This window comes from Oncorhynchus masou, chromosome 14, assembly GCF_036934945.1.
Source record: "Oncorhynchus masou masou isolate Uvic2021 chromosome 14, UVic_Omas_1.1, whole genome shotgun sequence".
Lineage (NCBI taxonomy): Eukaryota > Metazoa > Chordata > Actinopteri > Salmoniformes > Salmonidae > Oncorhynchus > Oncorhynchus masou.
The window spans coordinates 25,001,123-25,017,567 of record NC_088225.1 but is presented as its reverse complement, the minus strand read 5'-3'; the positions used below and the strand labels follow the sequence as shown (position 1 = coordinate 25,017,567).

Below are 16,445 nucleotides of genomic sequence, written 5' to 3'. Positions count from 1 at the left end.
TGTTGCAGCTTCAAGACAAGATACAACGTCACAAGCACATATATCTATAACCTCCGTCTCGGCCCTTTCCCAAACAGACTCCCCTTCTGTGTCGAGGATGAATACTCTCTCTGTGGTGTAGACCCAATCAGAAGTGGGTCTCCACCACATTTGGAGGGACAAGATGCTGATGTTCACGTCTTCCTTCCTCAGGACCAGCTGTCTGCTGACATGTATAACTTCTCCTCCAAGGAGGGCGACTACGCCCGATACTATGTTATTGTGAGTATCCTTCATCCTGGCTATATCATAACATCATCATTTCCTTCAGATCACATTTCACCCACATTAGCTCATCATTTGTTACATTACAGTAGGGAAGTATTGGATTGAATAACTTTCTTGACCCCCAGGGAATTTAAGGTGTGGCATTTGGAATAAATTGAATGTGATACAATATACATGTGTGTGATGCCATGTGAATGTGTGTGATGCCATGTGAATGTGTGTGATGCCATGTGAATGTGTGTGATGCCATGTGAATGTGTGTGATGCCATGTGAATGTGTGATGCCATGTGAATGTGTGTGATGCCATGTGAATGTGTGTGATGCCATGTGAATGTGTGTGATGTCATGTGAATGTGTGTGATGTCATGTGAATGTGTGATGTCATGTGAATGTGTGATGCCATGTGAATGTGTGTGATGCCATGTGAATGTGTGTGATGCCATGTGAATGTGTGTGATGCCATGTGAATGTCTGTGATGCCATGTGAATGTGTGATGCCATGTGAATGTGTGTGATGCCATGTGAATGTGTGTGATGCCATGTGAATGTGTGATGTGATGCCATGTGAATGTGTGTGATGCCATGTGAATGTGTGTGATGCCATGTGAATGTGTGTGATGCCATGTGAATGTGTGAGATGCCATGTGAATGTGTGATGCCATGTGAATGTGTGATGCCATGTGAATATGTGATGCCATGTGAATGTGTGTGATGCCATGTGAATGTGTGTGATGCCATGTGAATGTGTGATGCCATGTGAATGTGTGTGATGCCATGTGAATGTGTGATGCCATGTGAATGTGTGCCATGTGAATGTGTGATGCCATGTGAATGTGTGATGCCATGTGAATGTGTGATGCCATGTGAATGTGTGTGATGCCATGTGAATGTGTGATGCCATGTGAATGTGTGATGCCATGTGAATGTGTGATGCCATGTGAATGTGTGTGATGCCTTGTGAATGTGTGATGCCATGTGATTGTGTGTGATGCCTTGTGAATGTGTGATGCCATGTGAATGTGTGTGATGCCATGTGAATGTGTGTGATGCCATGTGAATGTGTGATGCCATGTGAATGTGTGTGATGCCATGTGAATGTGTGATGCCATGTGAATGTGTGTGATGCCATGTGAATGTGTGTGATGCCATGTGAATGTGTGTGATGCCATGTGAATGCCATGAATGTGTGATGCCATGTGAATGTGTGAGATGCCATGTGAATGTGTGTGATGCCATGTGAATGTGTGTGATGCCATGTGAATGTGTGATGCCATGTGAATGTGTGTGATGCCATGTGAATGTGTGTGATGCCATGTGAATGTGTGTGATGCCATGTGAATGTGTGTGATGCCATGTGAATGTGTGTGATGCCATGTGAATGTGTGATGCCATGTGAATGTGTGATGCCATGTGAATGTGTGATGCCATGTGAATGTGTGATGCCATGTGAATGTGTGATGCCATGTGAACGTGTATCAGTTGGTAGAGGCCCAGGCTGACTACCACAGGAGGTCTCTGGCTGCTCTGGAAGGAGTCCTGCCGACCATACAGGCACAGAACGGTAAAGGAGACCTTAATGAATCAAAACCTGTTAACAATTTTCTTGATAAAATACCAAACATTAATGTTCTTCCCTGCAAGAATAAATTCAGCTGAATGTTGATTCAAAATGCTTTCTCACTTCATGCAATGAATGTTCTGACTGCATCACCTTGGTCAGATATGTGTTACCTCTTTCATTTCAAAGCCACTATTCACAAAGCACAGCCAACTGTTCATGTCATGTTAAGTAGGATACCGAGTCTGATAAAGGTTTGATATAAAAAGAGAAAATCTCAAGTGACTTTACTGGCGTCTGTTTGTTAAGTCTTGGCTCTTCATTTCCTTAGCAGTAAAACAAAGAGGTGCTAATGAGCAGTTTTTCTCTGACTTAATGAAATAGGAATTAGATTGAATCAGGTTAAATGAGATTTGAGTGAAAATGGCTCTATTGTCTTAAAAACATCTACAGTCACATCTGGGCCGGTATCCCCCTGTCTGTATAAAGCTGATTCATTATGAACTGAACGGCTAAACTGGTCCTAGATCAGCAGTCCTACTCTGAGCGCTTTTGAATAGAGGCCCTGGTCTCACTCTGGAACAGATCAATTAATGACATGTGCTAAGATGCAGTTGGTTATTAGTGAGCAATCGGTTAGTCGTGCTCTAAAATGACAGGAATAAACTAGCAGTCAGAACAGAATCTTTGTTTCCTCACATACGGTTCATGATAATGAAACTGACCTACGCTGGCGGCCATGTTGTGCCCTGTGTACAGACTCATGGATGGAGAAGCCTGCGTACGGCACGGCTCTGGAAGAGCACCTGAAGAGGAGTAACCGTGAGATCGCCCTGCCCTTAGAGGCCTGTGTCATGATGCTGCTGGAGACTGGCATGAAGGAGGAGGTAACCATCACCATGACGATGATGAGGAAAAGAATGGACTAGCGCAGGGATCAACTAGATCTTTTCTTGAGTGGATGGTCAGGGGGCCAGAATAGAATTACAAATCATTTGTAGACTGCAAATTGACTGCAAGAAGCCCAAACAGATATAATATTGGACTAAAACATAATAATTTCAAACCTTGCTTACATTTGTATACGATCACATACTGTATATCTCTCCATTATGGGTGGGAATGCTTTGGAACAGATTTCCAAAATGAAAAACACTTGGAGCTGATTTGCTGGTGTTTCTACAGTCTGTCAGGTCCAACAAAACTTGGGGGGACAATTCAAATCATTTGGACCGCGGGCCGCCAGTTGGGTAACCCTGGGCTAGTGTTTTTATAGTGCTTCTCACTAGGTCTCATTTCACTACTAGTTATTGAGGGTAAGTCACCCTATCCATATCTAATGTGTAGCAAACTACCCACTCCTTTATGATCAAGACCAACATGTTACAGACAGAAGACTAGGCAATTGCCATTTCACACACATGCTGAGTAAGAGCCTACGGTCTGGTACTGATGACATCTGTGGTCTGGTTCTTTGGTTGGTTAACCAGCCTCGTGCCTTGGAGGGAAGTTTTCAACTGTAACGCTTTCGTTTCTTTTTATACAGTCAGAACTGTTGTTGCAAATATCCTTCGCTCAACCTCAAAGACTCGTATCTCTAGATGTGATATGATGGTATCTATTTTCTCCCTCCTTCCTTGTCTCAGTCATACCCAAACCAGACGGCCTTCTCTAATTTTAGAACAGAAAGTAGACATCCATTTCCCCCTCAAAGAGCTTCTCATTTCAATGCAAGTTGTCATTTTCCCTCATTTATATTTGTATCTAACTGTGGTTAGTTTGTTGAACCAGTTCTAATTTTCTATGAAGAAAAAAATATTTGTAAACTTTAAGACTTTAAAACCGTATCTCTCTCTTCTCAGGGTCTGTTCCGAATCGCTGCTGGGGCCTCCAAACTAAAGAAGCTGAAGGCAGCGCTGGACTGTTCCACCTCCCAGTTAGAGGAGTTTTACTCCGACCCCCATGCTGTAGCTGGTATGACCCATTTCCTTACATAACTCATTAAAGTTGTTTTTGTTCCCCTTTACTCTCAATAGTCTATGCAGGGGTTGAATTTGGGGGTGCAGAGTGGAAGACAATACAATCTGCAATCTTTGGATTTGAGACCGTATTCAGTCCAGTGGGAATGGTGTATATTTGAGTTGAAAAGTATCATGTATCCTGCTATGCCCTCTGATGAGCCATCAAACAGGCAAAGCGCCAACATCGGGCTAAGATTGAATCGTACGACACCGGCTCCGACACTCGTCTTATGTGACAGGGCTTGCAAACTATTACAGACTACAAAGGGAAGCACAGCCGCTAGCTGCCCAGTGACATGAGCCTACCAGACGAGCGAAATCACTTCTATTCTCGCTTCGAGGCAAGCAATACTGAGGCATGCATGAGAGCATCAGCTGTTCCGGACAACTGTGTGATCACGCTCTCCGTAGCCGACGTGAGTAAGACCTTTAAACAGGTCAACATTCAAAAGGCCGCGGGGCCAGACGGATTACCAGGATGTGTACTCCGGGCATGTGCTGACCAACTGGCAAGTGTCACTGGCAAATGTCCCTGATTGAGTCTGTAATACCAACATGTTTCAAGCAGACCACTATAGTCCCTGTGCCCAAGAACACTAAGGCAACCTGCCTAAATGACTACAGATCCATAGCACTCAAGTCCGTAGCCATGAAGTGCTTTGAAAGGCTGGTAATGGCTCACATCAACACCATTATCCCAGAAACCCTAGACCCACTGCAATTTGCATACCGCCCAAACAGATCCACAGATGATGCAATCTCTATTGCACTCCACACTGCCCTTTCCCACCTGGACAAAAGGAATACCTACGTGAGAATGCTATTCATTGACTACAGCTCAGGATTCAACGCCATAGTACTCTCAAAGCTCATCACTAAGCTAAGGATCCGGGACTAAACACCTCCCTCTGCAACTGGATCCTGGACTTCCTCACGGGCTGCCCCCAGGTGGTGAGGGTAGGTAGCAACACATCTGCCACGCTGATCCTCAACACTGGAGTCCCTCAGGGGTGCGTGCTCAGTCCCTTCCTGTACTCCCTGTTCACCCACGACTGCGTGGCCAGGTACGACTCCAACACCATCAATAGGTTTACAGACAACACAACAGTGGTAGGCCTGATCACCGACAACGACGAGACAGCCTATAGGAAGGAGGTTAGAGACCTGGCTGGGTGGTGCCAGAATAATAACCTATCCCTCAACATAACCAAGACTAAAGAGATGATTGTGGACTACAGGAAAAGGAGGAGGTTGAAAGCTTCAAGTTCCTTGGTGTCCACTTCACCAACAAACTAGAGTTGTCCAAGCACACCAAGACAGTTGTAAAGAGGGTACGACCCAGTACATCACTGGGGCCAAGCTTCCTGCCATCCAGGATCTCTATACCAGGCAGTGTCAGAGGAAGGCCCTAAAAATTGTCAAAGATCCCACCCAGTCATAGACTGATCTCTCTACTACCGCAAGGCAAGCGGTACCGCACTGCCAAGTCTAGGACCAAAATCCTTCTCAACAGCTTTTACCTCCAAGCCATAAGACTCCTGAACAGGTATTCAAATGGCTACCCGGACTATTTGCATTGTGTGTGTGTGTGTGTGTGTGTGTGTGTGTGTGTCCCAACCCCTCTTCACACTGCTGCTACTCTGTTTATCATATATGCATACTCACTTTAACCATCCCTACATGTACATACTACCTCAATCAGCCCGACTAACCAGTGTCTGTATATAGCCTCACTACTGTTATATAGCACTCTGTTTTTACTGTCTTTTTACTGTTGTTTTTTATTTCCTTATCTATTGTTCAATTAATACCTGTTGTTTACTTAGAAATTGTACTGTTGGTTAGTGCCTGTAAGTAAGCATTTCACTGTAAGGTCTACACCTGTTGTATTTGGCGCACGTGACAAATACACTTTGATTTGATTTTAGGAGGACAGTCCCACTACTTCCAAAAGCACAATTGAACCCCATTCAGTTCATGTTCTATAATGAACCATATTTGTGGTTGTGTTGTCTCCCTGTCCAGGATCCTGAATTCAGTTCATGTTCTATAATGAACCATATTTGTGGTTGTGTTGTCAGGATCCTTGAAGCTGCCTGAACCCCATTCAGTTCATGTTCTATAATGAACCATATTTGTGGTTGTGTTGTCTCTGTCCAGGAGCCCTGAAGTCCTACCTCAGAGAGCTGCCTGAACCCCTTTGACCTTCTCACTGTATGATGAGTGGACACAAGCCTCCAAGTAAGACTACTACATATCCACCTGTACGCAATGATTCACTGTCCACAAATACACTGGAGAATATACTCATCACACTCTGCAGTGAAACACTTTTCAAGACCATGCTCGTATTCACTAGGCACAAAACAGAAGAAAACGGACCGAACGCGGATTTGGCAAATAATGAATCATTTTTTGCGTTTTCCGTTGCAAAGAGTTTGCTATGGTGTGCCCTAATGAATACGACCCAAACCCAACAAGTGTTTATTACAGAGACTGTGAAACATTGTACCATCTTATTTGGGTGTGTAATGTTGTGTTGTACAGTGTGTCTGACCCAGACAGGAGGCTTCAGGCTTTGTGGGTGGCATGTGACGGTTTGCCAAAGAACCACAAGACCAACTTCAGGTGAGTGTCAATGTTGGAAACATAATCGTCCACCATTGGAATTCTATGCTCCCAAAGGTGATTTATTTATGAGATGCACACAAGGTCTATGGTTCAATACCCCATTGGGATTTTGTTTGAAGGTATCTGGTAAAGTTCCTAGCCAAGCTGGCCCAGGACAGTGAGGTCAATAAGATGACTCCCAGTAACATCGCCATAGTGCTGGGACCCAACCTGCTCTGGTCCAAGACTGAGGGGTGAGCAATACACATCCATCCCATGCATCAAAAAGAAAGGACCAAGGCACTCTTCTTATAATTCGTAACACTTCCTTTATTTGTATGGCACGTTCCATGGAAACAAAGAAAACACGTTTAAAATCGTTGTTTCCAAGTGCCTTGGTCCTCCTTTCTTTTTTGATGACCCATTTACCCCTTTTACCAAAGAGCACCTTCTGTCTACAAAAAAACACCATTGTGTACCTTAGCAGTGCTTCCCCATCTACTTATTTCTACAAATCCATCCCTTCATTTGAGGTAAACAATTAGTAGTAGTTGTACAGTAGTTAATTTAGCTTGATGTTTCATTGATGTTGATCTCTGTCTCTGTCCCCAGGACTCTGGCAGAGATGGCTGCTGCTACCTCGGTCCATGTGGTGGCCATCATAGAACCCATCATCCAGCACGCTGACTGGTTCTTCCCAGATGGTAAGAGACCTCTACTTGAACCTGGGAGGGATTGTGTTACAGAAAGTCTTTATCTAAGTGACTATGTTACTCCCAAGTTACTCCTCACTCGACATAGAACAGGAAATGCCCGTTGTCTTGTTTGCTGACCTCTGTGTTTCACTTCTCACCAGACGTGGACTTTAACGTGTCGGGTATGTTCGTGGCCATGACCCCTGAACCTGACCCAGGCCCTTTCGAGAGGCGACGTCCCGGAAGCCTGGTGGACGGGGACACTCCCCGCAAAGACAGGTACCTGTCCTACCCCCATAGCAGCCCCCGTCCCAGCCCAGGTCTCAGCATCCATGCCCGGACACTGACCAGGCAGGAGTCCAGGGGGCAGCGGCCGTCTCAGCCCTCTATGTAGTGGCTGACGAGTCCATCACAGTCAAGGAAACACCTGCTGGGGAGCAGGAACAGCCACTGCCTTCTTCATAAAGTCCAAGCTATACCCTAGGAGACAGTTTGTGAATCCAGAATCCCAGTTTGTGAAAGCCCATTCCAATGTGTTTGTGTGTGTTTTAACACTACAGTATTACCGATATGTAAGATGATTGAAGAAACAAACCAATAAAATGTGTGTTTAAACCGAGGCCAGCGGTGAATGTGATGAATAAGCACACTTTTATTCACCTAAGAATTGTTCTTAAATTTAACACATTCTTTCAGGAGATATAAGGATTAACCCTCACTTGTCTTGAATTGAATCACACTTTTATCAAGCTGTGTCACCATTCTGAAATACGAAACAATGTTTAACACTTTGAACCCCTTATATGCCACCTCTATTAAAGCCTAGATTTTAGGTTACTGGTTGTGTGTTTTGTCACTCTATTCTGTTGTCAAGCTGTAAGAAATGGAAGGAGCTCAAAGTTCACTAGTTCAAAGCTCACTTGAACTAGAATCATGTGATCTCTGCTTCAGTAAAGGCCTTTGGTTAATACCTCATTCTTCTCTCTCTCTCTCTCTCTCTCTCTCTGGAGTGGTCTCTCTTTTAACTGTCTTTCTGTCAGTCCCTGTCTCTTTGTCTGTCTCTGTCATTCTGTCTGTCTCTGTCATTCTGTCTCTCTCTGTCTCTGTGTCTGTCTCTCTCCTCTCTGTCTCTCTCTCTGTCTCTCCTCTCTGTCTCTGTATCTGTGTCTGTCTCTCTCCTCTCTGTCTCTGTCATTCTGTCTCTCTCTGTCTCTGTGTCTGTCTCTCTCCTCTCTGTCTCTCTCTCTGTCTCTCCTCTCTGTCTCTGTCTTCTCTCTCTCTGTCTCTGTCTGTTCTCTCCTCTCTGTCTCTCTCTCTGTCTCTGTCTCTCACCTCTCTGATGTTGTCATCGGTGTGTCTTCACCCCTCACTCTCTCCCCTCTCCCCTCTGTATAGCCCCACTCCTAACAAACTGGGTGACCCCACCCCCACCCCACGTAGAGCTGCCACTCTAAATAGAAAACAGCACCATCATGCTTCTTCGCCCGCCTTCCAGCCCCCTACCACCGCCAGAGGCTGGAGGAGTCACCCAGACCCAGCCTGTGGCTGAGCCCCAGACCCAGGAGCAAACTCTGTGTGGGAGTACGGAGGCTGGCCAGCCTGGCCTGGCTAGGGAGGGTGGGGGTCTGGGTGGGGCACCAGAGGTCCAGGTGGCCACAGGGCAGCAGCCTCTGCCTCTTACCCAGCACAGCGCTGAGGAGAATAGGTAAGGAGGAAGCAGAAACTGAGTCCCTCCCCCCTCCCGTCACCAATCAGCCAAACAGAAACCAGAAGGTTACGCGCCGCCCTGCTGTCGATCCTGATTGATCAACCTACAGCTACTCACTCTGTCATTGACCTTTTGTGTTTGCTTGTCCCATATTGTTCTATGCAGGCTGATACAGTGTGTTGTAATCACACCCAATGAAATCAAGTATGCTGTAAATCAAACCGATGTCCCAAAGCCAATGATTTAGCTGTTTGTTGAAAGGCCTCTCCTCGTGATCCAGGAAGCAGCTTTGTTATTGGTGCTTGTCTATTGTCCTATCCCTTCCCAGACAGGGTGCTGGTCCTGCTCCCTCAAGTGTCTGCCTTCATACCAGCCTTCCTAAATATTTGTCTGTCCAGACCGTTCATGTGGCTGTCTGTTGGTCAGCCCTCCCCCAGCATGCATACCTGTCTGTTGGTCAGCCCTCCCCCAGCATGCATACCTGTCTGTTGGTCAGCCCTCCCCCAGCATGCATACCTGTCTGTTGGTCATCCCCCAGCATGCATACCTGTCTGTTGGTCAGCCCTCCCCCAGCATGCATATACCTGTCTGTTGGTCAGCCCCCCCCAGCATGCATACCTGTCTGTTGGTCAGCATGCATACCTGTCTGTTGGTCAGCCCTCCCCCCAGCATGCATACCTGTCTGTTGGTCAGCCCTCCCCCAGCATGCATACCTGTCTGTTGGTCAGCCCTCCCCCAGCATGCATACCTGTCTGTCTCAGCCCTCCCCCAGCATGCATACCCCTGTTGGTCAGCATGCATACCTGTCTGTTGGTCAGCCCTCCCCAGCATGCATACCTGTCTGTTGGTCAGCCCTCCCCCATGCATACATGCATGCATACCTGTCTGTTGGTCAGCCCTCCCCAGCATGCATACCTGTCTGTTGGTCAGCCCTCCCCAGCATGCATACCTGTCTGTTGGTCAGCCCTCCCCCAGCATGCATACCTGTCTGTTGGTCAGCCCTCCCCCAGCATGCATACCTGTCTGTTGGTCAGCCCTCCCCCCAGCATGCATACCTGTCTGTTGGTCAGCCCTCCCCCAGCATGCATACCTGTCTGTTGGTCAGCCCTCCCCCAGCATGCATACCTGTCTGTTGGTCAGCCCTCCCCCAGCATGCATACCTGTCTGTTGGTCAGCCCTCCCCCAGCATGCATACCTGTCTGTTGGTCAGCCCTCCCCCAGCATGCATACCTGTCTGTTGGTCAGCCCTCCCCCCAGCATGCATACCTGTCTGTTGGTCAGCCCTCCCCCCATGCATACCTGTCTGTTGGTCATGCATACCTGTCTGTTGGTCAGCCCTCCCCCCAGCATGCATACCTGTCTGTTGGTCAGCCCTCCCCCCATGCATACCTGTCTGTTGGTCAGCCCTCCCCCAGCATGCATACCTGTCTGTTGGTCAGCCTCCCCCATCATGCATACCTGTCTGTTGGTCAGCCCTCCCCCAGCATGCATACCTGTCTGCTTTGGCGTTTCATGTAGTTGTCTAATGTTTGCTTTGTGATTGTCCCAAACTCTTGACTCACAGCCCTATGGTTTACCATGCTGGGATCATCCCAAGCAGGCTTGGTACTCCTGCTCTGGTTATCCTCAATGCATGTGCAACTGTAATTACTTTCCTTGAATGAACTTCCTGTGTTTCCTTTATTGTTTTTCCATCTGTTTTGTGTCAGTTGGAAACACACTGTGTTTTGAGAGACGTAATTGTCTTTAATCTTTCCATGTTATGATTTGACTCATGTAACTGGCTAATTGTCACTGTAATTGTTCTTTGTACACGATTGCCAAGGAAGTAACAAACCCTGACCTGTGATGCAGTTTTTGCATGTCATCACTTTGCATTGAGACCTGGCTTGTAGACTGACAGGTGACAGTGGGTTTGTCCTCTATCTCTACAGCCCTGGCCATGACCCCACCACCACCCCCGCTCCCCTGAGGAACGGGGCTCCCAGCTCACCGTGGGGATGCCCCACTCCCAGGCAGGATGCAGGGGTCCTAGCCCCCACATTGGACGCAGAGGTGAGAGAACACACTCTGACCACCCAACCACACCTCTCTACACCCTCTGGTAGTTTCCACTTAAGAGACTGACACAACGTACTTCAAATAGTATATCCAATTTAGCAGACACTTTCATCCACAACGACTTACAGTCATGCATGCATTTTCTACCAAGTGAGCTACAGAGGACCACAATAGCATCCATCAAATCAGATAGAAGCTCAGACCTTTTAACTCACGTACTTATCAGTGTTTTGATCAGTGTGATTTCATAGTTTAAAGCCATGGTTTTATTTTGTCTTCCCCAGGTACTAAGAAGCAAGCCCCTGCCCCACCCAAACAGGCCAACCCCTTTGTAGCTAATATCTCTACCCTTGGCCACAGTCTCGCGCCTAACAACCCCTACCCCCTCCTCGCTCCACGACGCCACTCTGGTAAAGAAACCCCCATCCACGCCCCCTGCCACCCGCCCCCACAGCCCCCTCAGTCTCAGGGGGATGTCAGACCCCTCTCCGCCCCACACCCCCACACCCCCTAGCACCCCTCCTCACGATGGTCCAACCTCCACCCCCTTCACCCCTCTATCCTCCTTCCACTCTGGCTCCCTCCCTCGCCCCACCAGGCCGGCTCCGAAGCCACGTTCCCGACCTACAGTTCCCCGCCCCGTCAGCCGCCCAGCAATGATGACAGCAACGGGCCCAGCGGCTCTGCCTCCAAGGTCATCACCGGTAAAGTTACAGTCCATCCTTTCCCAATCCAAACTACTCATGACTATAACGGATATTAAACTGTCATGACACAAACTTACTTGGGTACGCTAGTTGGCCAGTATACCTTACAACAGAGGACTCCATGCAGCTCTCAATATGTGCTGTGTGAGTCACAGGTGATAGAATCACAGCCCATATCCTATCAGAGATATGATACATCGTGTGGTAAAGAAGGAAACACTCTGGTGAGAAAGGTTGTCTCTAGAAGGTATGACACACAGTCTAAAATGCAGCCAGAGAAAGGAAGGATGGAGGGATGACTAAAAGAAGGATAGAGTTTCAGTCTATTATTCACCAATCAGCTCCTTCATTAGCTTCACATAATAATCAGAGCTGGAAACGAATCTCAACAGAGGAGTGTGTGGGGGTGTGTGGGTGTGGGGTGGGGGTGGGGTGGGGTGGGTGGGGTGGCAGTTTTCCTGGTAGGAACTCTCAAGGTTTCAAGCAGAGCAGGAGGCTCCCTGGCTGACTCAGACACGGTATTGCAGTAGCACATACTGATGTATTGTTGGCCCTATTTACACACACACACACACACACACACACACACACACACACACACACACACACACACACACACACACACACACACACACACACACACACACACTGCATGTTATCTATGCATTCTTTCTTTAGTCGAAGGACATTTTGAGAATCTTTTTTTTCAAGCTCTGGCTAAGTCTGTTTCAGACATAGTTACACACAAAGCACTACATAAAAAGTGTATGCACAAATGTATTAGATATTAAACAGTGACACAAAGCAAACACAACAGGAAGTCTTCCTACTGTATTAACACAGTTAACTGTCCAACTGCCAATGAAATCATATGCTGCTGACAATGCTAGCTAATCGAGCATTGTGTGATTTCATCAGGACTCTCACAGAGAGAGAAATATAACCATGAAAGGTGTTTGTTCACTTGGATTCTGGTCTCACTGCCTTTAGTATCGCCTCACGCACACCATACACTGTAATTGTGGTGATTTAATTTAAAATGCATGATGGGTAAATATTGGAATATTGCAGATGTGTGAGCTGCCGCCCTGCCTGTGAGCTGAGATTGAGAGGCAGGTAATGGTAAGGATATGATTGGCTGACGCTCTGAGTTGCAGCCCCTTGCTCTCCGTGTGTGTGCGTACGTGCTCGTGTGTTTGTCTGCATGTGTGTGTGTGTCTGCCTGTGTGTGTGTGTGTGTGTGTGTGTGTGGTTGAGCCCAATGCATTAACCCTGTCTGCCAATAGTAAATAACATGCGTGTGATTCCCACCCCGTTGTGCCATGGCTGTGGTTGAAGGCTACTTACAGCTACCCTTGTTAACTAACCACTCTTGACACCCCTGGGATAGTCCAAGCGATGGTCCAGTCTGATACTGACGGTGCAGTCGGTACTCTACTTCCTATTTCTTATCTAAGTCAAATACACTGCTCCAAAAAATAAAGGGAACACTAAAATAACACATCCCAGATCTGAATGAATGAAATATTCTTATTAAATACTTTTTTATTTACATAGTTGAATGTGCTGACAACAAAATCACACAAAAATTATCAATGGAAATCAAATTTATCAACCCATGGACATCTGGATTTGGAGTCACACTCAAAATTAAAGTGGAAGACCACACTACAGGCTGATTCAACTTTGATAATGTCCTTAAAACAAGTCAAAATGAGGCTCAGTACTGTGTGTGGCCTTCACGTGCCTGTATGACCTCCCTACAACGCCTGGGCATGCTCCTGATGAGGTGGCGGATGGTCTCCTGAGGGATCTCCTCCCAGACCTGGACTAAAACATCCGCCAACTTCTGGACAGTCTGTGGTGCAACGTGGCGCTGGTGGATGGAGCGAGACATGATGTCCCAGATGTGCTCAATTGGATTCAGGTCTGGGGAACGGGCGGGCCAGTCCATAACATCAATGCCTTCCTCTTGCAGGAACTGCTGACACACTCCAGCCACATGAGGTCGAGCATTGTCTTGCATTAGGAGGAACCCAGGGCCAACCGCACCAGCATATGGTCTCACAAGGGGTCTAAGGATCTCATCTCGGTACCCAATGGCAGTCAGGCTACCTCTGGTGAGCACATGGAGGGCTGTGCGGCCCCCCAAAGAAATGCCACCCTACACCAAACTGACACCATGACTGTGAATTTGCCAATCTTGGTGTTCTCTGGCAAATGCCAAACGTCCTGCACGGTGTTGGGCTGTAAGCACAACCCCCATCTGTGGACATCGGGCCCTCATACCACCCTCATGGAGTCTGTTTCTGACCATTTGAGCAGACACATGCACATTTGTGGCCTGCTGGAGGTCATTTTGCAGGGCTCTGGCAGTGCTCTTCCTGCTCCTCCTTGCACAAAGGCGGAGGTAGTGGTCCTGCTGCTGGGTTGTTGCCCTCCTACGTCCTCCTCCACGTCTCCTGATGTACTGGCCTGTCTCCTGGTAGCGCCTCCATGCTCTGGACACTACGCTGACAGACACAGCAAACCTTCTTGCCACAGCTCGCATTGATGTTCCATCCTGGATGAGCTGCACTACCTGAGCCACTTGTGTGGGTTGTAGACTCCGTCTCATGCTACCACTAGAGTGAAAGCACCACCAGCATTCAAAAGTGACCAAAACATCAGCCAGGAAGCATAGGAACTGAGAAGTGGTCTGTGGTCACCACCTGCAGAACTACTCCTTTATTGGGGGTGTCTTGCTAATTGCCTATAATTTCCACCTGGTGTCTATTCCATTTGCACAACAGCATGTGAAATTTATTGTCAATCAGTGTTGCTTCCTAAGTGGACAGTTTGATTTCACAGAAGTGTGATTGACTTGGAGTTACATTGTGTTGTTTAAGTGTTCCCTTAATTTTTTTGAGCAGTGTAATAGAAGGCCTGGACATTAACTTTAGAATGAATCTGCATAAAAGCAAAGAGTTGTGGGATATTTGAAAATTCATGTCCAGACCATCTAAATGACTGGAATTGGCTTCATTTCTTTGAAGCACTCCAGAACCCAGGTGATGCACTTCTAGCATTTCAGAGTAACATATCAACAATACTCTCCAAGTCACTCTGTTATTGAAATCACATTTCCCACATCGGAAAATGTACAAACTGTGACTAGAACGTGGCATTCAACTTCCCTGTCATAGTCAAATGTATTTCCTTTTTTATTATATATATATATATTTATTTTACAATATGACAAATCCTTGGTGTCTTTTCTCCAGGATGCAAAAGTGGCATTCAACTTCCCTGTCATAGTCAAATATATTTCCTTTTATTTTTATTTATATATATATATATATATTGCAATATGACAAATCCTTGGTGTCTTTTCTCCAGGATGCAGAGTTTGTGTGCTTTCCTTAGGTTTGAGGTGTGGATATGGTCTGTTCGGTGACTGATGTGTGTGCCTCTGTCTGTTCTGTAGAGCTTCTTGCTGCAGACTGATAGTGGTGTACTGCAGGGTTAAGGTCAATTGCATCAATTCGGGAAGTGATCTGAAATCGAAAAATCATAATTGAAAACGATAAATAGCACTTCTCAATTCTTGAACTGGAATTTTTATTTATCTCCTGAATTGGCTAATAAATACCACTTCTCAATTCTTAAACTGGAATTTAAATTTATCCCCTGAATTGCCTGAATTAAAATGTAATTAATCCTAACCCTAGTAGGCTGTGATCACTTACCTGTCATCACTTACCTGTGATCACTTACCTGTCAATCTAAATGTCTTCTGTAGATGCCAGCCTGAACTTGAAGGGGATTGGCCGAGCCCTTATCCCTGAAATTATGGTGGACATACAAGGGGAGAGCTCTGCTGGTCATGAGCCTTCCCCCTATTCAACCCCTCCCTTGGACCCTGAGATCCAATCAGAGAGCACCAGTCTGTGAAAGGGGGAGGGATCACTCCAACAGACATCACCAAAAAACATTCTGCCTCTGCCCAATTGGCAATATGCTAGCCATTCATCCTATCGCCGTAGTTGGAGTCAGCCCTGAGCCTCTACAGACTGGACCATACAAACTCCTTGCTCATCAATCCAGTGAGCAATAATAAACAACCCCTAGCCAACATTACTCTCTACAACAATACAGGGACTAGACAACCTTCTCTTACTCCATAATCCAAACTCAACACTGTTGGCACCCAGCACACCCTCAACACCAACACCCTTCCATCCATAAACCATCAACAGTATTGGAACTGAACCACAGGATCACCCCATGTTCACTGAACCTTCGTTCTGCTAAACATGATAGGAAGTTGGCCTGCAGCTAGAGATGCCACTGTAGCTTTCTATTGAATCAACCAAGCCTGTACTGGGACTGGACATATATATATATATATATATATATATATAATATATATATATATATATAAAAACCACTGAACTCCAATGCTGGCGAAGCTGTAATGTTATGACCCAGTACCTGGAAGCATCGGATCTGAATATACTGTTTCATCTTTGGATCCATTGTAGAATGTTGACATTGAATTGGGGCTGGGTGGGAGGCTAAGCTTGTAAACCTAAAAGCTCAGAACTTCTATGTTTGTATGATGTAACTTTCCTCCCTGTGGTACATTGTATGGTGGTTGTAGGAATATTTTTTGAATGGAAATTGCTCATTTGTTTGTCCTCAATGCATTACCTAAGATTGTCTACAAAACTGCAATTTTGCCCCATTTGAGAACTTTCTTTAATGTTTTTTAATGGGCCAAGTATATACAAATGTAATGCAGAAAGTGCTATTGATGAGCAACTATACATGGTGAG

At 46.4% G+C, this 16,445-nt stretch overlaps 1 protein-coding gene across 1 annotated transcript in view; it reads left to right on the top strand.

The window, feature by feature from the left end:
- arhgap17b (Rho GTPase activating protein 17b) overlaps nt 1-15,997 on the top strand; it is a 17,644-nt gene extending 1,647 nt beyond the window's left edge. Inside the window, 18 exon segments of the mRNA XM_064985778.1 lie at nt 122-261; nt 1,748-1,829; nt 2,586-2,713; nt 3,689-3,800; nt 6,008-6,046; nt 6,049-6,088; nt 6,395-6,475; nt 6,598-6,711; nt 7,070-7,161; nt 7,314-7,431; nt 8,548-8,649; nt 8,651-8,857; nt 10,795-10,838; nt 10,841-10,915; nt 11,206-11,396; nt 11,398-11,551; nt 11,554-11,625; nt 15,410-15,997. Of these exon segments, the coding sequence (XP_064841850.1) occupies nt 122-261; nt 1,748-1,829; nt 2,586-2,713; nt 3,689-3,800; nt 6,008-6,046; nt 6,049-6,088; nt 6,395-6,475; nt 6,598-6,711; nt 7,070-7,161; nt 7,314-7,431; nt 8,548-8,649; nt 8,651-8,857; nt 10,795-10,838; nt 10,841-10,915; nt 11,206-11,396; nt 11,398-11,551; nt 11,554-11,625; nt 15,410-15,561 (1,943 nt within the window). The 3' untranslated portion in view covers nt 15,562-15,997.
- Nucleotides 15,998-16,445: the final 448 nt, after the last annotated feature.